The 22,255-nt window shown below is 40.2% G+C and overlaps 1 protein-coding gene across 2 annotated transcripts; it reads right to left on the bottom strand.

Annotated features, from left to right (window-relative positions):
• Nucleotides 1-108: 108 nt before the first annotated feature.
• Nucleotides 109-15,669, bottom strand: LOC105008840 (protein mono-ADP-ribosyltransferase PARP3). 2 transcript variants are annotated; one of them, XM_010868206.3, is made up of 11 exons: nucleotides 15,592-15,669; nucleotides 9,555-9,760; nucleotides 7,752-7,877; nucleotides 7,429-7,611; nucleotides 6,691-6,829; nucleotides 5,336-5,562; nucleotides 4,898-5,056; nucleotides 3,954-4,040; nucleotides 2,232-2,409; nucleotides 1,996-2,139; nucleotides 109-1,619 (listed from the first exon to the last, which is right to left on the bottom strand). In XM_010868206.3, the coding sequence occupies exons 2-11, from the start codon at nucleotides 9,738-9,740 to the stop codon at nucleotides 1,450-1,452; spliced, it is 1,599 nt and encodes a 532-aa protein (XP_010866508.2). In that variant the 5' UTR covers nucleotides 9,741-9,760; nucleotides 15,592-15,669; the 3' UTR covers nucleotides 109-1,449. The 2 variants fall into 2 exon arrangements, with proteins under 2 accessions (XP_010866508.2, XP_034142896.1); XM_034287005.1 differs by lacking the exon at nucleotides 15,592-15,669 and adding an exon at nucleotides 13,487-13,609.
• Nucleotides 15,670-22,255: the final 6,586 nt, after the last annotated feature.

The raw sequence follows: 22,255 nt of genomic DNA, 5'->3' as shown, positions 1-22,255 counted from the left end.
AATAAAACATTACAATTATCAAAATATCTGGCCACCAACAGCCTATTTACCAAACAACCAAATAAATGTAGTCAGTCCTAAAAGACAAAAAGAGATTGGACAACAAGCTTAAGTGTCATTTAGTTTATTGAGCTTGTATCATGAAATCTAGTAAGTAGATCAGGTGCAAAAAGCTCAGTTACATTCAGATTACATTCAAATGACAAAGCAAAAGGAAAGATGTAGGGAATAAACAAGCTGACAAGAGTCAGTAATGAATCAGATAACCCTTGAGAAAACAAATGTAATTAAATGTTACATTCACCTAATTGCCAGATGGTCCCAAGGTCCAGTTGACTTTTGACTTTTAACCAAACTTATACAAAATTGTTTACGTGTTGGGGGTTCCCGATTGGGCTTGAAGGCAGAACTGATCATGGAATCAGGCCAGGAATGTGACACTCCAAATACTCAAAAAAGCACATTGATCAAAACCAAAGGCACTTTGGGAGGCTTGCTAGGTAACACAATGACATGGTCACGGGATTCTACATTGACAAAGCTGCATGATCTCCATAAAACAATGCTACCAATTCCAAAGTTCTTTATACATAAACAGAACACAGCAATCCTCCTTGCAATCAATCCCCTTCATCAGAACTTTCTCTTCATGCCTATACAGCACATTTCTAGTGCATTGACTTCTGTTGCATGCATCATTTTTGATACAGAAACGTACAATACATTTTGCCCATCTATGGCGCGTGAATATAGACAGTATTTTTAGAGTAGAGTAGAAAATATCTACATTTAACAGATATAGTGCAGAAAATATAGGTAGGTGCTGCTGTGTATTAATAAACGAACAGTATTCACACTTAGCATGTAGTATTGGTGAACTGAATATCCCTCTAACAACAAAAAACTGTATAATTGAAAAGGCCTTGTCATACAATCATAAGCCTACTTTCCCATAGTCAAATTATTGTATGGATACCATGTGTAACTATATGTCTGTGTGCAAAATGAAGGACTTTAGAGGCAGTTCTATGAGCCAATGATAACTCCCAGTCAATGCACTACCACTTCCACTTCCTAAAACACCACTTTCTTTAAACCGCATGCATTGACAAGAAATCGCTGGGGTGGGTAGAGAGGGCATCATTGACAATCCTGAATTATGTCTTAAAGTACAATAATAAAACAAATTTGAAGGTACGAGGAAAACCGTCAACAGCTGGCTTATAAAATTGACCGTGGAAGGTTAACTCATAGCCTGTTAAGCTACTGCATAGGATAAGGCACAGATAAGTATGGGATATAACAGAACGTTGGTAGAACATGGTAGTCAGTGACATTAGTCTCTAACAACAACCTGCATCACTACGGTTCATACTCAACCATGGAGAAGGAGCTGAAGACCCTCTCCTGTAGAAGGCAGTAGTGCCTCAGCAGGGAGCTTGTCTCCAGTTAAAACTTGAGCTCTAGCAGGTAGCGGATCCGACACTGGTCCTCCCTGTAGACAAGGTACTCGCTATTGCAGAAGTAGCTGTCCTTGTACTGGGGCTGATTGATGGGTTCACCCTGAGGCACAGCCACCTTCTTACCATCCAAAGTCAGGATGATGTCTCTGGACGGATCTGAAACACAACCACAGGGGTTCACTACACAATGTTACATCTGAAACACAACCACAGGGGTTCACTACACAACGCTACATCTGAAACACAACCACAGGGGTTCACTACACAACGCTACATCTGAAACACAACCACAGGGGTTCACTACACAACGCTACATCTGAAACACAACCACAGGGGTTCACTACACAACGCTACATCTGAAACACACAGGGGTTCACTATTCAATTATACTGTACTGATGCTGCCGCCTGGAGATCTTTAAAACTCCTGTGACTACTTGTTTAGTGTAAAGGGAGACAGACTGGTCATGGCCAAGGTGAGTGTTTTCTGACCAAGAGATGTTTTGAACTGTGAGTGGTGTGACGTGACGTACCTGGCTCCACCTGTCCTCGAGCCACCACGCTGTCGTAGCCTATAGGCGGCTTCGTCAGGGAGCTGTCGTCCTTGGTGATGGTGTACTCCTTCCCTAATGCCACCTCGTTCAAAAACATCACACCTGTGCTTTTTGAAGTATGCACTACACAGGGGACAGAAACACAACGGTTAAAACTCTCCTTTTAAACACACACCTCTGTAGCATACTTCTCTATATAATGCTTAAAGCCTGACCGTATGCTGAAGACTTGCTGTTCTCAGAGGCAAAGTAGATCCCCCTGCCCACGCGGCCCCCTGACTGGGGCATAATCCGCAGGCCGCCCTTCAAGATGGCTGCCACCACCGCCACGTTGGTACCGTGCCACAACAGACGCCGGTTGTCCAGGTGATCGTTCTCCCTGAACCTCTCTGCCTACCCCAAACAATCCCCAAACACACTGATTATACAGGTGCATCTCAGAAAACATAGAATATTAGGGCAATGTACATTTTCCCCCGTAATTCAAGTGAAACATTTCAAGCCTTTTTTGTTCCAATCTTGACGATTACAGCTTATGAATCAGCTAATGAACTCAAAACACCTGAAAAGGTTTCCTAAGTATGTTAATTAATGAACTCAATACTTGGTTGGGTCTCCTTTTGCACAAATTACTGCATCAATGTGGCGTGGCATGAAGGCAATCAGCCTGTGGCACTGCTGAGGTGTTATGGAAGCCCAGTTTGCACTGATAGTGGCCTTAAGCTCATCTGTGTTGTTGGGTCTGGTGCACCTCATTTTGCTCTTGATAATACAGGTCAGGCGAGTTGGCTGGCCAAACAAGCAAAGTAATACCATGGGTAGCAAACCAGTTACCAGTCGTTTTGGCACTGTGAGCAGGTGCCATGTCCTGCTGGTAAAGGAAATCAGCATCTCTATAAAGCAAATAAAAGCGCTCTAAAATCTCCTGCATTGACTCCTAGACTTTATGAAACACATTGGACCAACACCAGCAGATGACATGGCACACCAAAATCATCACTGACAGTGGAAACTTCACACTGGACTTAAAGCAACTTGGATTCTGTGCCTCTGCACTCTTCCTCTAGACTCTGGGACCAAATGTACTTTCATCTGAAGAGAGGACTTTGGACCACTGAGCAACGGTCCCGTTCTTTTTTTCTATCGCCCAGGTAAGATGCTTCTGATGCTGACTCTAGTTCAGGAGTGGCTTGACACTAGGAAGGCAACACGTTTAGCCTATTTCCTGGACACGTCTGTGCGTGGTGGCTCTTGATGCACTGACTCCAGCCTCAGTCCACTCCTTGTGAAGCTCCCCCAAGTTCTTGAATCGGCTTTGCGTGACAATCCTCTCAAGGCTGCGCTCATCCCTGTTGCTTGTGCACCTTTTCCTACCACACTTTTCCCTTCCAGACAACTTTCCATGAATATGCTTTGATACAGCACCCTGCAAACAGACAGCCCTTTCAGCAATGACCTTCTGTGGCTTACTTTCGTCGTGGAGGGTGTCAGTGAGTGTCTTCTGGACAACTGTCAACTCAGCAGTCTTCCCCATGATTGTGGTTGTGTGCACTGAAGGCTCAGGGAGTTAGTTAGCTGATTAGAGCTCTTCTCAGGTCGACATTTCTGCATTGAACATTTTTTATTGTAATATTTTGAGATACTGGATTTTTGATTTCTATGAGCTGCAAGCCGTAATCCTCAAACAAAAAAAGGCTTGAAGTGTTTCACTTTGTGTGTAATGAATTTAGAATATTTGAAGGTGTCACTTTTTGATTTGAATTTGGGAGAAAAAAATTACTTTTCCACAATATATATTTTTTTGGAGATGCACCTGTATACTTACATTCATTACAACCTGATAAGAAATAAGTCATTCATTAATACAACATTCATGCCTTATTACATGTAAACAGGATTATTATGCATTGACATCAGTTGTGTCCTATATTACCCACCTCTGTCTCTCTGTCCACCTCCCAGACATCAACAATCTTGGGCTGGCTGTGACTGTGTGCAGTGGCCTTCAAGTAGCTCTCAATTACCTTTAATGAAACAAGAATGGAAATCCAATGGAAGCTGAACAATAATGTCCGACTACAAAGGCAATTGCATGTTTTGTCACCATAAACATGCTAAATTATATAGGACTTATGCCACTAAATATGACCATTCTAAAATATCCATTAACATATACAATGTTTCCCACCAGTGGCTTGTTTCCACAAAACAGACTAAAAACCAGCTTGTTGTGATGTAACATGACACAAAGCCAACTCATCAACCTGAGAACACCATCCCCATTATAAAGCATTGTGATGTCAGCATCATGTTATTGGAATGCTTTTAATCGGTGGGGACCGCCAAACTTGTTAGGCATAAGGACAAGATAGATGGAGCCAACAGACAGGCAAGGATACATTGGGGTGGTTTAAAAAAACAAAACTGATTGTCCTCAAATGGCCCAGTCAAAGTCCAGACAGTGACAGTGAGGCCTAAATTGAATGATGCTGTTTAGCATGGTGCCCATCCTATTTTAGAAAATGTAAAACTCTGCAAGAAACGGTTGTGCAAAACTGGTAGAGACCTACGCAAAATACTTGTAATTCTAATTAATGTCCAAAAAATTTACGTTTTATTTCAGATTTGTTTCATGTAATGTCAAAATGTTGTGTTTTAAATCTATGGCAGAGAATCTCAATTAAACACTGTTCACTATTCAATTATACTGTACTAGTTGGGTGAAGTGAATATTTCAGGTGTAGGAGGTAATAAATAGTATGCTACGGAGTCATAGCGGAATTAACAGAATAAATGACATGACTCCCACGTTTTCTTTTACTGAAATGATAACCGTGGATGGAAACCTGGCTGGTATCACGGAGTAGAGAAGCACTAATACCTTAAATTCCTGAGTATCTCTTTGTAGTAGACCGAGTTTGCAGTTGAGAGACAGATAGTTCTGGTCCAGTGGATGAGGTACTTTCTCCACCTCCATCTCCTCCTGGAATTTTTCAGTCTCAGCTTTCAGGTTCTGGGCAATCTCTATATCAGCCAGCACCTGCAGAGGAAGAGATGTAGTCACGCCGGGACAAGACTCATCATGGACAGGGCCAGATGTGTTTTCCTGGACTTTTACTTACTCAGGCCTGAGCTGCATTTAGAATTTTTTTTAACATTCTGTAACACTGAATTCTTAAACAAACAATTATTGAGAAACTAATCATAATTCACATGTGGGGTAAGAAAGTCACCTCAAGTTTTTTTGCTTGTTCCCGTTGCAAGGGAAAAAAGGGATTTTTATCAAACTTATATTAGTCATTGATAAGGCAGATTTTACCAGAAGCATCTCCTTCTTCTTATCCACAATCTCAGAGCTGTCAATGACCGGGGGCCGGTTACGCCCAAAGTTGTGTGGGATAGTGGTGAAAAACTTGGAGGATAGCTCTTCCAATTTGGTCCTGCTGGTCTTGCGTTCTTTCATGGCTCCATCAATCTCCTCCAGCACCTCAAAGCCCTTAGCAATCTGCAGCTTGCTCAGCTTCCCCAAAGGCATCTTCTTTATGTCTGGAAGACCCATAGTGAGTGACAAGCAGAGAGATTAGTATATACACATGAAATCTGTCTGGGTTCAAATGTTAGACAACTGTACTATTTCTACTGTATATTTAGGCCTATGTTGACTGATTTCCTCTTCATTGGTAGCCAGTTAGGAACTCCCTATATTGGAATACACTTCAACCAGAAATGAATACATTAACATATTAGATTCATTACTCAAGTAAAGGGCAGCGAAAGTATTTGTCCCCTTGCAGATTTTCTAAATGTATTGCATTGTTTTACAACATATTTTTATGGTGCCAGATCTTAAACAAGTGTGTTTTTTATATACTTCAGAAATGAAACACAAACTACCCCCCCATATTTATCCCTATATTTAACTGAAAATAGTACAGAAGACAACAAATCGAATGTTAAAACGGAGAAATGTCATAGTCTTTGGAAAAAGACATGCTTATTTTGAATTAGATGCCAGCAACACGCTTCAAAACAGTTGGGACAGGGGCATCTTTACCACTGTGTTGCATAACCTCTTCTTTTAAAACAAGAAACCAGGCAAGCCTGGTTCAGCTTTTTGCTGTTCTGCTGGCATCAAATTCAAAGTGGGCATGTATTTTTCAAGAAACAATAAAATTTCTCATGTTGTGTTTGTACCATTTTCTATTGAATATAGGGTTTAAATGATTTGCACCATGCATCATTGCATTCTGTTTTTCTTTACATTTTACACAGAATCCCAACTTTTTTGGAAACTGGGTTGTAAATTAAATGAGTATTTAAAAGGGTAATTGCTCACTCAAAAGCAAGTAAACTAGAAATTCACAAAGGTGGCCAGTGGATTTTTACAACCTGGTATATCATTAATGTGACAGACTGTGTATTTGTATGCCTTTGACATGGAGCTTTACACTATCATATCTGTAATTAATTATTTGGGATCTGAAATTTAGAACAAAGCCCTGGGCTCACTTTGGTTTAGCAGCCAAATATGCACCATTCTTCTGACCTCACAACAGATATGTTATATAATTGAATGTGTACATAGACAAATCCGACCCCTCCCAAGTGTACTGAATAGACGATTTCCCTGCTTTGGTGTTTAAGCAGGTATGTTGGACTATGACCAGCACCCACCCAGGTTCATGCACTCCATTGCCTCTTTAAACATGTCATTGCTGAAGATGAGTTGGATGAGCTTTTGTGTGGGGTTGTCCAGGGTGCAGGGCAGAATGTTTTTAGGCCTCTTGGTAATGCTGCCGTCAACAATATCCACCTGCAAAAGCCATAAGAGAGCACAAAGCAAAGCCATGATTTATCTGTTAGTGCGGTAAAGGCATTACATTTTTACCAAACTCTCAGTCGGGGGGCCTTCGGTTCCGAGAACCCCAAAACATAAAACGTATATATTCAATGAAAACACCAGGCCTATAAGCTGTGCCTTATGCTGTGTTCTCTGCCTTAGAACAATGCAAAGGCATATTCTATTCTGACAACATTGGAAAGGAACTACTTGGATAGTGAAGCCTGATGTGAGTTAGTTTCAGATCCCCATCACCATTTTAAACCATCCTTCTTTTTCAGTCCCCAAGTGACGGCACGATCCAGGGTTCTCCTCCTGCTAGCCAGGTAAAACTCTCTACCTGATGTTATGCCAAACTGTTCTAAAAAAACAAACAGATGTAATATGCGCTTGTTGCAACACATATCTCAGTCAAGTCTTTGGATGAGTCCGAGGTCTCTTAGAGGACTGGGTTTACACTCTGCCAGGCAGTACCTGTGCAATACCAGCCCTTTGCCATGGAAATAGCTTCCACACAATGCAATTCGAGACACAGTGCTGTCATCAGGCATTAAGCCAGGTACAACTGTTACCTTGACCTCTGCATCCTGGTCCCCATCCACCTCTATGAGGGTGTACTTCCCAGGGTGAGACACAAAGTTCTCCCGCTCCTTCCAGCTGTTCTTTGTCTTGTCTTTGAACTTCTTCTCAAACTCTTTGATGGCTTTGTCAGGGCTGTCGGAGGGTTGTGACAGGTTCCATTTGCCTGTTTCTCCCTGTTAAGATGAGGTTAAGCTTAACTGAATGTTTAAAATGGCAAGTTTAATATTTTAAAATAACTAAAATGTTATATTTTTTCTAAATATACACAGGGATGTGTGGTAATTTAACATGTTAACTTTGAAATTCAGCTCACCACTCTCCCCCATCTGGTCCAACAGTAGTAAGAGGCACGTATATGCAACACTTGAATAACATAAAACTTGTTGTTGTTATTTCCAATGTTGGTCTGATTTAACATGCAGTCATAATCTTCATAAACCTGTGGGAGAATAAGCAGGAACATCATTAGAAATAAACAGCCTAAGCTATATGGGCACACTCATTGTGATACACAAAAGTCTGTCTTATTTACTTGCAAGACAGATCAAACCAACTATTGAGTCAAGTACCTACATTTTCTCAGATTCTGCCGCATATGTGACAGAATTCCTGAACGGGGCTTATTGCTTTTTATTACATTTTATAAAGGTCCAGATTCAGAGCTTTGTAATGGTATATAAAAAATAATACGATAAGGTTTGATTAAGTTATGGGAAAGCTGCTTTAAATGTTGATAATCCACTCTACTTAGTTCTGAGAATGAGCAACACCAACACAGTCTTAAAATAGCTAGAACTTCAACTCTCCTTGTTCAAGAGAGGAGTGATCTTACACACTAATTGTGTCATGTATCTTCAGGGAGTGTACCCTGCATTATAAAAAAGCAAAGTTCAACCTCTAGAACAAGGAGACACCCTCTCCCCAGGAACATGTCTATAGGGTCCTTAAGAAAGCACTGCTCTATAAAATATGTTAAATGTTTTTCCCAACTATTTTTTTAGGTTTAGATTTAGAGGAAAAACCTAAATGTAATGTTCTGATACCACTTCAATAATTAAATCACATCATTAAATGTAACAAATTACACTTTAATAGGGCAGCATACTGCTCCTGCCATGTGTGTTTTGAGCAACACAGTACAAAAACACAATTAAGTAACAGGATATAAATATGAAAAACACGTTAGCATTACTATTTACATGAGAGTGCAGAGGGGGATACAACAACATTGGGTGTAGATGTGAGAGAGAGAAAGAGAGTGTGTGTGTGTGTGTGTGTGTGTGTGAGCACCAACTAGAGAATGTAGTCCTCAGATTTTTTTCTGCAACGGCCCAATTCACATAGAATTGTCCAATGAAGCAATCTATCACACACCAATAACATCTGTGTATTCAGCTAATGTTTCCAGTCCAGAGAATAGGCAACGTGTTTTCCCTGCCTGAAAATCATTTGTCTGCCTGCAAAACTAATAGTCATGTAGATGTTTACCCAATAGCAGTAGCAAACATTTATGATTCATGATCTGTAGCCCATTTTGCCTAATGACTAAAAGTAATTAGTAGTATGCACGCATATCAGTCCACACATGTTAACACCACACCAAGTGTCTGGGATGATACTGTAGCCTTCAATGTTTACTCAGCTACCAAAAGTAATAAGCGGTGCGTGTTTTTGAATATTAATAATCAAATCCATTTAATAAAAACACACTGATATCAACAAAGCTAGCTAACTTCATGCCTCTACGCCAACGCTTGAGTATAGCAGCCACAGCAAAGAGGATGACGCCCAATGTGTTTCATTGGGCTGTTGTCGCCTGCTGGGATCTCATAATTTTACAGAAGTCTGGTTGTAGTGCAGGGGCACAGTAGAGGAGAGGAAGAGGAAACGTGTGAATGCATCTACAGACTTGTAACGGCAAAATTACAAAATGCTAATTTTAGTTTTAAAGAATAATTAACTCAAGTAGATAAACCCTTTAATTAATTTTGGCAAGTACTGAGGACTATACCCATAACCATGAAATAAGGATGCAGCCTTAATGCAGCATACATTGGTCTGGTAGGTGGTATGGTGGGTCAGTCTTGCCTGGATATGGGCATGGTGTCCAACTTACCACTCCTGAATGCTGCTCTGACAGGCAGCAATGCTCATCAGCCTTCCTTTTCCCCTGGACCTGGGGCCCTGCAGCCTTCAGAGCCTCTTTGGCAGAGGTAAAGGCATCCTTTGGTGTGTCGGGCTCTTGCTTCACCTTCTTTTGATCCACTTTAGTGGTTGAGGTAGCCCTTCTTTTCGGTGCCATTATTTCTCTATGCCCAGTACCTGCAAAGAAAAACACATAGTAAGCACTAAATAGCATTGGCTACGCTACTCCAAAATGATTGCCTGAAAAGCAACATTTTTGGAATAGAAAAATGTTTAAGAGCAAACTAAATCAAAAACCTAGTATGAATTAGAAAAGCTAGCCATATATTTTTAGCTACTTACTAATTTTTTTTGAGAACTGCTAATCCGCTAGCAAAATGACTTGGGTGCACGGGGATATGTGTTTATTTTTGCTAGGAATAGTGCCAAGAGGCAGCTCTCGCACCACATTCTTGCTTACTGTCAAAAACACTTGGGCCATCAGTACAACATCCCTTGTGGAAAAAGAGCCAAGTACATCCATAGAAAATAGATGTTAAAAATTAAAGTAATTAAAATAAATAAACGCACAAAAACAAGGCCTATGAAGACGAAGGAGATGTGGTACACTGTGGCTTGGAATTTGACTAGGCCATTGCATCACTTTAAAATCTCGGTTCTTCAAGCATCCATATTTACACTGTACCTTCTTGTGTTTCTCGTATCACTGTCATGCTGCAGAAACCAGCTGTATTTCAGCTCACTTACAGACCGTTTGCCTGAATATTCTCTGGCAGAATTCTCTGATAGAAAGGCTGATCCCTGTGAATCTGGTGATGGTCTTTTATAAATCTCAGTCTCAGTCTCTCTGACTCTGTTGTGCATATGTGCGTTTACATTTGAAAACTGTAGCATTTCACAATTGGGAAAGTCTTGGTTCCCCCATACCTGATCTGCCAGAAGAAGGAAGCATTATTGCTCAGAGAATCAGGGGCATCCAGCCCAATTTAGTTTCATTGACTTTTGACATTTGATTGCCTTGACTACACTGTTTTGATAAACTGATATCCAGTAGAACTGGCTGCATTAGGCTGCATTAAATATGGTACATACTGCACTGAACTAGACAGGGTGTACTGTTTGGGAAATGTAATTGGTGACATGCATAGTACATATGGGCTAAAGGGCACAGTAATATACTTAGAACTCTGATCCATCAGGGCTTCTTAATATCAGGTTCCTCAAAGCATCCAGTATCAGTTATGCACATTTAGATTGTCATTTTGTTTCTACTGCTTTTACCTGAAGCATGAGAAGAATATAAGATACAGCTACTACAATTTGTAGCCAGTTACAGTAGACAGTATTTATCAGTGGTCCTCTCATGATGTATTGTGGTTTGTTTTATGTTCTTGAAGCTCTTAGAGATTCTATGACAATGGCTGTATAAGCTCCTTCAATTATTACTATAATACATACCAGTAAGATTACACATTAAATATTGGGAATTTGATTTTACCTCAGAGGCTTTAGGAAAACAGACAGAGAACTATTTACTGCAGACTGGTGTAAAGTTATTTTGTTTAAATTCACAAATGCGTGCATATAACATCTGTGTAAAAGTTGCATAGAGTAGTCTAGTATTAGAAAGTGTTATATAAATGTAATTGCATTGCGAGCACTGAACAATGTTTTAGTGAAAGGGCACTCATTGGTTCATTTCATGCCAGGTGTGCTCTTTGGAGTAGCTAACAAGGCTTCAAATGATGTGACAATGTCTAAAAGACAAAATAGTATGCAAATGAAATTAACTTGCTAAAGTTATTTGCATTCATTTCAGTCCACGATTTGTTGATGATGTCACAGACTTTCATTTAATCTCCTTGCACAATTTGAAATTAGAATTCTAATTCTCACCATTCAAGACCACAGATAATGTGCCATTTGTGACAACATAAAGAAACATTCCATTAAACATGACAATAAAGTAATCTGGCAGAAAAAAAGACTCAGAACTCAACTTTCTCTACACGAATTGGCTGCTGCTTTAATAATGACTTCCAGATTATTTACTGCATTTTGCCTCCTGGCCATGGTGACGGTCATCAAGTTTGAAAATCTTCAGGACTTCCAGGACAACTTGATGCCACCAATGGTACCCAAACAATGGGCCAGCACCCCACCCCTCCAGGGGAACTTCTTTACTGACCTGGGCCATCTTGTTCTTGAGCTTTCAGAGACCGCAGCCAAGATCACCACAAGATTATTAAACAGCCAGAGGACCAAAGAGGCCCAGGAAACATTCGCAACTGGTGCCCAGAAACCTCTCCCAACACCCAGCGTGGTACAGCAGGAACCTCTCCCAACACCTGGTGTGGTACAGCAGGAACCTCTCCCAACACCTGGTGTGGTACAGCAGGAACCTCTCCCAACACCTGGGGTGGTACAGCAGGAACCTCTCCCAACACCTGGGGAGGTACAGCAGGAACCTCTCCCAACACTTGGGGTGGTCCAGCAGGAACCTCTACCAACACCTGGGGTGGTACAGGAACCTTTCCCAACAACTGGGGTGGTCCAGAAGGAACCTCTCCCAACACCTTTGGTGGTGCAGAAGCCTCTCCGTACACACAGTGTGGTACAGCAGGAGCCTCTCCAAAAACCCAGTGTGGTCCAGCCACAGACCAGGCCTCATTGGATGTGTGGGATAAATAACCACCAACAGGTGAGAACCAAGGTGGCCCTGATTTATCCCCCAGCTGGAAGACTGTCACAGGCCCCACCAAGGAACTGCTCCAAGATTTGAGTCTGGGATCTGGCCATCCAGGAGGACATTCTCTCTGTACTGGATCATTTTTCTAAAAGACTGATAGGCCTGACTACCAGAATAAAGCCCCCCCCAAGAGGAATCCAGGGAGCTTCTGGGTAGGAAATGAAAACAGTTATGACTCAAGAATGCTTTCCCCACAAATAACCCTGCAAAAAAAAGATTTTGTTTTAGGGACCCTAGCAGCTGAAACCATGACTTCAGTTAATCTTCTAAAATCACGACTGGCCCAGAGACCTCCAGCCCAGGTACCCTTGACCCAGCTACCTCTGACCAAGCTACTCCTGACCCAACTACCTTTGACCCAGGTGAACAAGGAACCTCTGACGCAGGTGACCAAGGAATCTCTGACCCAGGTATCCCAGAAACCCCTGACCAAGAAAACCCTGACCCAGGTGATCCAGGAACCATTGGAAATGGAACCACTGATCCAGAATACTCTGTCCCAGAAACCACTAGACATGGAATCACTGGCCCTGGAGCCTCTGACATGGGAACTGCTGACCCAGGAAGCTTTGGACATGAAGCCTCAAGCCCAGGAACCACTGTCACTGATAGAAGCCAGTGGGTGGAAGACGTACTTGATAAGCTTAATTGTTTCCTGCCTGCTAGGGACCTTCTGTCTTCAGAAGATCACCCTGAAGAGGCCTTAACAGGTATGCTGCAGCAATATGAAAGAACTACAAATAATAAATACACAACCATTACTATAAAATAATCTAACTTTTTACTGAAATATCTTGATTCCTCTCTTTAAACACCCAAGAAAGCCCTACAGCGAAAGGCAAAGAGGAAATGTTGCAAAGACTGTTAATATACATGTATTGTTGTCATGGTCAGAATGTCTGGTCAGACACTAAGATGAAGGCAGCCGGCTGTCGACACTTGAGTTAATACATGTTTTATATCTGAATTATGGCGTGGGCAACATTTTCTTTCTGACTACACAGTACATTGTTTTTGTAAAATAGGTACATGTTTCTGTTTATATTTTCCACTTAATCTATTTGTAAGTAGAGAAATCATACCATAAAAGTATTTTACAATGTAATATAAAGTTTCATACAATAATCAATGACATTTTAAATCTACTGTACTACCTATAAAGCACACACGGAGGAATTCCAAATGAAAGACTGTCATTCAGAAGATCTTCGTCCACACAGTGTCCTTCATCGCTGTATGTACCCTCTACTGTCACTCATGCTCAACTGCCATTTCAACTGATAACATAGCAATGTATACAATCAATTTAGTAAATTTTCCAGGAAAGAAATGCTTTTAATAAATGTGAAAAATATATTTTACAGGACATGAGATTCCCAAATAACAGTTAAGACAGATACTACATTTAGAATGGTGATGACATAAGTTGGTGCAGTTTTTTAATATTATTATTCCTCAATGATACATGAATTTAAATACATACACAGGAACGCATAAAAATGTGCATTGAGAAGGGGAGAAGGGGGAAAAGAAGAGATGTAGCATCAGTTGGGAAAACCTGCAAAATCGGCAGTGTTTCAAATACTGGTTCTCCCCACAGTAAATATAATGACTCTACAGGGCACAGATCTGGTCATTATTACTGTTGCGCAGTAATAATGATTTCATGGATGTTTACATGGATCCCAATAGCTTATTTTGCAAATACAGAATTGTCTCCTCAATCAATTATTCGATATGTACTAGTTTACTAGAGCATTGTTATATAGGTAGAGGGGAAACAAGCCTTTTCAAAGGTTTCCCGTCAGGGCAAAAGCACATTTCCCATCAGGCCGTCACCCAAGGCATGTGAATAATCTAAATGGACTACTTAAAATCCTGAGAACTGATGTGTACTTGATTATCAAAAACACTGTCCACGGTGGCAGCACGAGCCCATTCTGCAGACATTTTTAATAATTGAAGTGGGGCTTCCATGAGGAAAAACTATTTTTAACAAGTTTGTTAATATCAAGGTACACATTCAATTTCACAGTTTGTAAGTAAAGAGAAAATATGGAATGTAACCATGTGCAACTAAAGATGTCGATAGCCGATCACAATTCATTGTACAATAACTGACACTAGGAAGCCATGTAACTGAAACTAGGAAGCAATGAGAACCCTCCCTATAAAATAAATAAAAAAATAAATAATAATAATATATATATATACACATATACCTACACATATACACATCTCCGGAAAAAAATAAGAGACCACACACCTTTTTCTTTCTTTTACAAAATAGTCGAAAAGGAAGGTTTTGAGCGAGGAACAGAAGGATTAAAATGAAGGGACCACTGTAAATTGAACTTCTGTTCCTCACTCAAAACTTACCTTTTAAAATGTTTAGGAAAGGAGAGAAAAAGGTGCAATTTTTTCCGGAACTATATATAACTAGTTGGTTGTACTGCAGATACCACCAGACTGTTAACCATACATAAAAAAACAAATTCGGAAATTGCAGTAATTTTAATATGCATCACATATTTGTTGTCACTGACCTGGCTGTGTGGTAGGCATTGGCTGAGAGAGGGTGCTAAATTAGGGTGACCACATTTTTCAAACCCCCAAACCAGGACCCTTGTGTAGCCGCACGTTAATGCATGCACACATGTATGCGCTTCTGCACGCATGGTGGTCAACATGCGTGCTTGTGGTTGGTGGCACAGGGGCGCTTTGAGCTTTGATGACCGTGGTTGCTTTGCTACGCAGTTGTTTGTTTGTTAGAGTATTATTATTAGACTATTATTGTTTTATTATTATTATTGTGGTGAAAACCGGGACAATTTGGTTGTAAATGTCGAAACCCGGGACATTTTAGTGTTTTACAGATATTTGTCGGGACCCGGGACAGCCAACTTGTAACCGGGACAATCCCGGGCAAACCGAGACGTCTGGTATACTAAATAGTATAGCTGTCCTGACTGGATTTCCATCCATTCACAAACCTACGGAATTTTTGAGCTGGATAACTATCCTTTAGCTTGATCCAAAGTCCAGTACCAACTTGAATTTGTGGGTGTGTTTGTGTGCACTAAGTATTGTACCGGACTGTAACCGGCATAAAAGCAGCTGCCAGCTAGCAAGACATTCAAAGATTAGCTAACTAGTTTACAGTCTACGTCACATTTAGCTTCTCTCTTCTGTATATCTGACATAAATGTATAGCTAGCTGGCTAAATATTTAGCAAACCTATATGCACTTGCTACTTACCACAGCCAGGTGAGTTGCTAGATCTACAACTTGAGCTGTCAGAACCATCAGCGGCTTGTGAGCAACATTAAAGAAACACCTCGGGGTCACGAAAATCTGGAATTTTTCAAAATAAAAGACTAACAAATTACTTAAAAACGGAGATAAATTGAGTTTATTAATGGTTTGAGTACCTCTAAAAACATTGACAACCATTCAAATATGATCATATTTAAGAGTAATTTCAATAAAAAGTGGGTGTTAAAACACGTTCCAAGGGTAAAATTGAGACAATGCCAATGACAGAATATGGAATACATAGCTCATAGCTCATAAACTATTGAATATTCCACAGAGAAAGCAATGTAGGAAATGTCCAGGAGAATGTGTAGAGTAAGACAAACCTATCTAATCATGGGGAACGGTGTGCTACATCTAGCAACACAATATTTCCACACCCTCTTTTTCCACAATGTAACTTAATGGATATGAAATACATATTGACTCATACAGAAAAAACAATTTTATACACCGCAGTGCATGTATTGAAGGAAATGTTTAGGAGACTATATAGAGTGTTTATCTGCAAAAGAATCAAGGGGCACTGTGTATTTATAATTGTTGCTGGTGTTTTACTCCACCCACCCCATTGGCCACAATGTAACTCAATGCATATGAAATATATATTGCCCTATAGAAAAAAATCTGTTCTATACGCCGCAGTGAATGTATTGTAGGAAATGTTCAGGAGAGTCTATACAGTGATTACATGCAAAAAAATCAAGGGGCACTGTGTATTTGCAATTGTTGCTGGTGTTTTACTCCGCCCATACCATTGGCCACAATGCAACTCAATGGTTATGAAATACATATTGACTCATACAGGAAAAACTATTCTATATGCCGCAGTGAATGTATTGTAGGAAATGTTCAGGAGACTCTATAGATTGAATATATGCAAAGAAATCAAGGGGTACTGTGTATTTGCAATTGTTGCTGGTGTTTTTCATATGCATTGAGTTACATTGTGGCCAAAGGGGTGGGCGGAGTAAAATGCCAGCAACAATTTCAAATACACAGTGCCCCTTGATTTCTTCGCAAATAATTATTCTATCCACTCTCCTGAACATTTCCTACAATACATTTTAACAATATACACTAAGCAAAGTGTCAAAATCGATACATTTAATATTATTAAAATCTCGTTTTACCGCAGACTTCTATTTTGAAGGCAAAATCCGAAAACCGGAAGTCTTATTGTTGCTACGGAATCTCTAATGTTGCCAGCATGACGCTAATGTCAGAACCTTAGTATTTTGACAGTCACACCCGGACACACCGGTTTTCTTCTTTGGAATTGGGTTGTCAGATTGCATCTATATGTTTCATACACCGCCATCTACTGTACCGGAGTGTTAGACCAGTCAGACATTTTTTTTAGATTAGATTGGATATATTACTTTATTGTCATTGAACAGTACAACGAAATGCAGTTAGCATCTAATCAGAAATGCAAATAGAAGAGGACAGGAAATGTACAAGTATTAAGCATAGTGTATGTTACAAGTGGAATATATAGATGTGCAATGAAGGCAAATATAGTGCAAACGGCAATTTTAAATGAGCAACGAAGGCAAATGATGGGGCATAAGTATTAAGTATACGTATGTACAAGTGGGAAATGTACATGTGACAACTGAGGATTTGCAAGGCAGTGTCATCATCCTGTAGTACAAGAGAGTAGTGCAACAAGTTCCCTGAGGTGCAGTACTAAGCGGTGGGCAGGTGTGTAAGGTTAGTGATTGGTTGCAGAATTCAGCAGGGTTACAGTAGAAGGAAAGAAACTGTCCTTGAGCCTTCTGATGCGGGAACGAAGAGACCTGTACCACCTGCCTGATGGAAAGAGGGCAAACAGTTTGTGTCATGGGTGTGAAGGGTCTCTGATGATGCCGCGCACCATACACAGACACTACTTGCACTATATGCAGAGCCGGCCTGTCCATTAGGCAATATAGGCGGTCGCCTAGGGCCCCACCTTTCAAGGGTGGCCCCCAATCTTATGACGTTCATAATAAATATTTTATTAATAATGTTACTAAAAGCTTGTGCGTGGACCTTACATGATACAGTTCACAAAGACGGTAGCTACAAAAATACCCAGACCCACTACATACATTAAAAGGATAGCTCTGTAGGCTATAGTTCATACATGACAAATTTCAGAAAAAGATGATAAATATATAAGAATAGAATGAATAAAATACGAAAACATAAGAAATATACACAGTAGCGCGTCACACACTAATTTGCATAATGCTGCCCGTGATATAGTGGGAGACCTCGAGTACCGTAATTATCACAGTATTCACACACACGGACTCCACCACACTTCTCTCCAAAATTCTCACTTTTTAGAAACGAGACATTTTTTTTTTATTTGTGCTGCTCTAAACTTTAGTAATGCTTAGTTGGTTAGGCCTATATATTAGGCATTTTGCATGACAAAAATGTGCTGTCAAAAATAAAATACCAAATATTATAATCTCTATGGTAATATCGACTTCACATATTTGGATTGCCTCTTGTCTGTCATAACCACGAAGTCTCGTCAGAGTCGAAGTCATGTCAGCAACTCAGCTATGCTTTTTAGTTAATTGAATTGAAATCAGAATTTTATTAGAAATGGCATCCAAACGCCATCTGTCTGGAGCTGAGAAGAGGAAGAGGAAAATGTTTGAGGAAGAAAGACAAGCTGAAAGTAAAGATATGTTCTTCTGACTTCTATAAATAATGCGTTATTTTTTGCTGTATTAGTTTTAATAATAATAAATGTAACAATACAATGATCGCAGACAGACAGACATGGAAAGATTTAGCCACATTTAGCGTGTTAAAAATTATCTACCCTTGCATTTTGTATAGATTTTTACACTCTGATGAAGTTATAGTACATTAGTTGTTTAAATTAAGGCGGGCCATCTCAGGCCTAGCCTAGGTGAAGGGTAATTAGGTTGTAAAGAGTACGCAAAATGGCCGTTTTACCCCTTTTGATTCGTTAATTATGCAATTAATTTACGTTAACTGTCTCTTTCTCTGCAATTTCTCAACTGAGAATAAAGGTCATTACTAATCACGATTATAATTTTGAGCAAAATCAAATTTCATTATTTATCATTTTATCAGTCCTAACCCACCCCACCCATTCTCCCTCCCCGCTAAAAATATTCTCCCTCTTTCCAAATTCATATTTAACCCACCATAAAATGTCTAAATAATGCAAAGAAAAAAAGTGTTATTGTGATCATCATCATAAAGGTCTTAAGCTGAAATGTAGTATTGCATTTCTAGTCATTATGCATAATTGTAACAGTATCTTATGCATTACAAAAGCACCTTTAATTTATCCTTATTTTATATGCTTAATTTTTTACGTGTGCTTTCTGTCTTTTATGTACTAATGTACTTTATGAATCCCATCCATCTGATTCCCAAGCAAAAGAGTCTACTCCAACTGAGGCACCTTCTGCAGAAAGTCCAGCAAGCTCCACATCTTGATCCAGCTGACTGGCCTTTTGTCTTGTCAGGTGCAATGAGATCTGATTTAGTAAACAGAGGTCCAATGCAACCAAAATCTTTCATCGTGTAAATATTTTTTCATATGTAGGCTGTTGCTACAGGAGACTGATGGCAGCAGCGCATGCCGATGATGCACCTGTTCCCCCACCACTAATCAGTTGTTTATTTAAGTGTTTCATTCACCACTGCACTTCGTGGATTATTGTTTGTCACTACTGACCATGAGGTGCAGATCTGTCAGATTATTGCCAAAGGAAAAGATAACTTTTGTTCGCTGTTCCTCGTTTTGGTTCTCCTTCCTTTTTGCCTCACCTTTTTTTACACACTCACCTTACTCAGACGTCACACCATCTAGATTCCCCTCTTCCCGTTGGCCCTGGATGAGCTGTAGGCCTCCGCATCGCCAGGCCTGAACACGGCGTCATGTGCCTTTAGCGATTATCGGACCTCACTTTTCATTCACGGCCTCTGGTTGGGGAAGGTCTTTATTAGTCTATGGGTGGTGACGTCATCAGTGCAGTTGTAATCCAGAACGGAGGAAGTGTTACGAACCCTGTGGCTCTAGCAGTCTAGGGTGGATGGTACAGAGACCCGTAACATAAAACTCTCGTAACATGCAAATTAGTGTAGTGTAAGGGCACAGTGAAAACAAACGACACAGACAACCAAAGCTACCGTCAAACATAAAACGTTTATTATAAACACACGGTAAAGGTGTTAGGGAAATGGGTCTGAGCTGGACCCAAAATATGAAATAGTACAAACACCCCTAAACTGAACTTGCCTCAAGAACCGCTTAGCTGTCTACTAACCAATACAAAAATACAGTGGGTGGTCCGCTCAGTTCTAACTATTGTTTTTAGACAAAGTTTTCCTACAGGTTGTATATGCGACTTGTAAAAAAAATTGACTTTTCCCAGGGACACAGGGACAAACCAAACACTCAGGTTCAACAGGGACTAAACACCAAACCAAACACCACAGCAGTACATATTCACATGAAACAAGACAAAGTAAGATGCTAAACTAAGTGATGTATGAATGAACAATGTGTCTATCAAAAAAGGTATGTACCTCAAGAGTGTCTATGTCCATTAAGGTAAATCAAAAGAGTCTCTGGGAGAACAAACTGACTGGGTTTTTAAACCACGGATGTGTGATGTGATTGGGTAATGGAAAAAGGAACAGGTGGTGCAATTAGGAGGGGTGTCCACTGATTGGTCCACCTCAGCAGTCAGGCGATGCACTCATGACTGCCAGGTGGAAAACATCAACGAGCACAATCAGGAACACAAGGGACACCTGGGGAAACGGCAGGAGGGGAAAAACACGATCGCACATACAGGGTACCTGCATGCGTAAGAGGAAGCATACATTTCAATGTCCATATGGGAGTCAAGGGTGGCATGAGTAGCAAAACAATCTCCAGTCTGTGTTTTGAAACTGGTGTAGGGAGTCTGCTCCCTCAGGCCACACTTTGACTGACCTCACTGATGGTTTCACCTGTTTGATGAGGAGAAAAACAATGAGAGGTGGTCAGACTGACCCATGTGGGGGAGCAGAATGGCTTTTGTAAGCCTCCGGAATGGGAAATGGCTTTGTAAGCCTCATCAATTTGTTTCCAATACCACTTTTCAGTAGAACTGCAAATAGATGGGACCATTCTACTTGATTAAAGGCCTTTCCAACATCAACAGACAATGTACTAGCAAGGTCCGCTTGGCTTTGTGCAAAGTTTGGCAACTCCCCAGCGTCCCCCTCCCAGAGTGCAAAGAATGTTAACATGACCCCAGAAAACATTTTGTTGTTCTAAGCCAAAGTGAATGCTGGGATTTACTCTTGTAGTCGAATGCTCAGCAACATTCGTAGAGTAAGACCCTACTTAACACAGGAAGCAGTGTAGTACTAGAAGTACTTATCCAGTCACTTGTCATCTCCCATCTGAACTGTGCCATTCCTGTTTGGAAGGACTCTGCTTCGAACATCACACCCTTGTAACTTATCCAGAACACTCCAGCATGCACCCCCACTTCTCAGGAAACTGTCAAGGCTTCCAGTTGAATCTCCCATCCTCTCCAAGATCATAGTGCCTCCCAACCCCCTCTCAGGCAATGTTTAGACCATACATCCCTACTCAAGCACGCATGCTCTATTGAGGGCTCTATTTTAATGTCTTCTGACCATGGGAACTGCATCAGTGCTGTTTCACTCCAGGCATTTACATTTCATGGATGACATTAAAATAAAGTCCTTGGTCTGCAGAGGTTTTATTTTCAAATAAAGATGTATATGCAGAACAGAAACCTATGCCAATTGTCAAATGTTTATCATCTGGCACTGTTAGAAATTCTCTATGTACTGTATGTGATTTTTATAGAAATCAGCATCAACTATGTCATATCACTTAATTAAAATAACATGTTTTGATTGCAATGATGCAGATGTAGTAAACTATTTTGCTGCATGTTTGTCACCATCTAAATACATAATCAGTATACTGGACTTGAAGAGAAAATTCACTTCATGCACACAAGATGACAGTGTTGAATCAGGGATATGGCCTATTGTTCTGAAAAAAAAGAAAAAATTCAACTCATCTGCTGTAAGTCTTGTGTTTTTTGGTATGACAAAAACATCTGAGGAGAATTTTCTTTCATATTTACTTATACTTGGGCATAAGTAAATAGTACATTAAATTCTGTAGACAAATATTTGGCAGCTTACATATTTTACTTACCGGTAAAGCATAAGTAAAAAAATACATATATATACACATTTTGGAATGGAATTGTATGATATAAATAGTTCAATAACAGAATATATGCTTATGCTTTCATGCACTGTCTCAACATTTTAGCATTATTCCTCCTGATGTTACAGCAGTAGCATTTGAATGCTTGAACATTCAAGTGTTAAATGCCACTGGAATTCTCAAATAACTCAAGAAAAGATTTGTCCGCTTTAAAGCTGCTGGCATATTCTCATCAATAATGGGTTCCTGTGATTCGGCCATTGCAGTCACATATTACCTTCTGAAAATGCCAACTGTTGATGTAATTTGTTGAGTCTGAAGCTCTTGGAGTTCTGAGCCTAAGGGGACCATGGCGAG

This window comes from Esox lucius, chromosome 17 (genome assembly GCF_011004845.1).
Source record: "Esox lucius isolate fEsoLuc1 chromosome 17, fEsoLuc1.pri, whole genome shotgun sequence".
Taxonomy (NCBI): domain Eukaryota; kingdom Metazoa; phylum Chordata; class Actinopteri; order Esociformes; family Esocidae; genus Esox; species Esox lucius.
This window is presented reverse-complemented; position numbering and strand designations above follow the sequence as displayed.

Coding starts and splice junctions, on each gene's coding strand:
- LOC105008840 (XM_034287005.1), bottom strand. CDS start 13,529: ATGACAGTCTTTCATTTGGAATTCCTCCGTGTGTGCTTTATAG. Junction 7,612..7,751: donor GGACCAGATGGGGGAGAGTG/GTGAGCTGAATT, acceptor TCATCTTAACAG/GGAGAAACAGGCAAATGGAA. Junction 4,041..4,897: donor GAGATACTCAGGAATTTAAG/GTATTAGTGCTT, acceptor GTTTCATTAAAG/GTAATTGAGAGCTACTTGAA.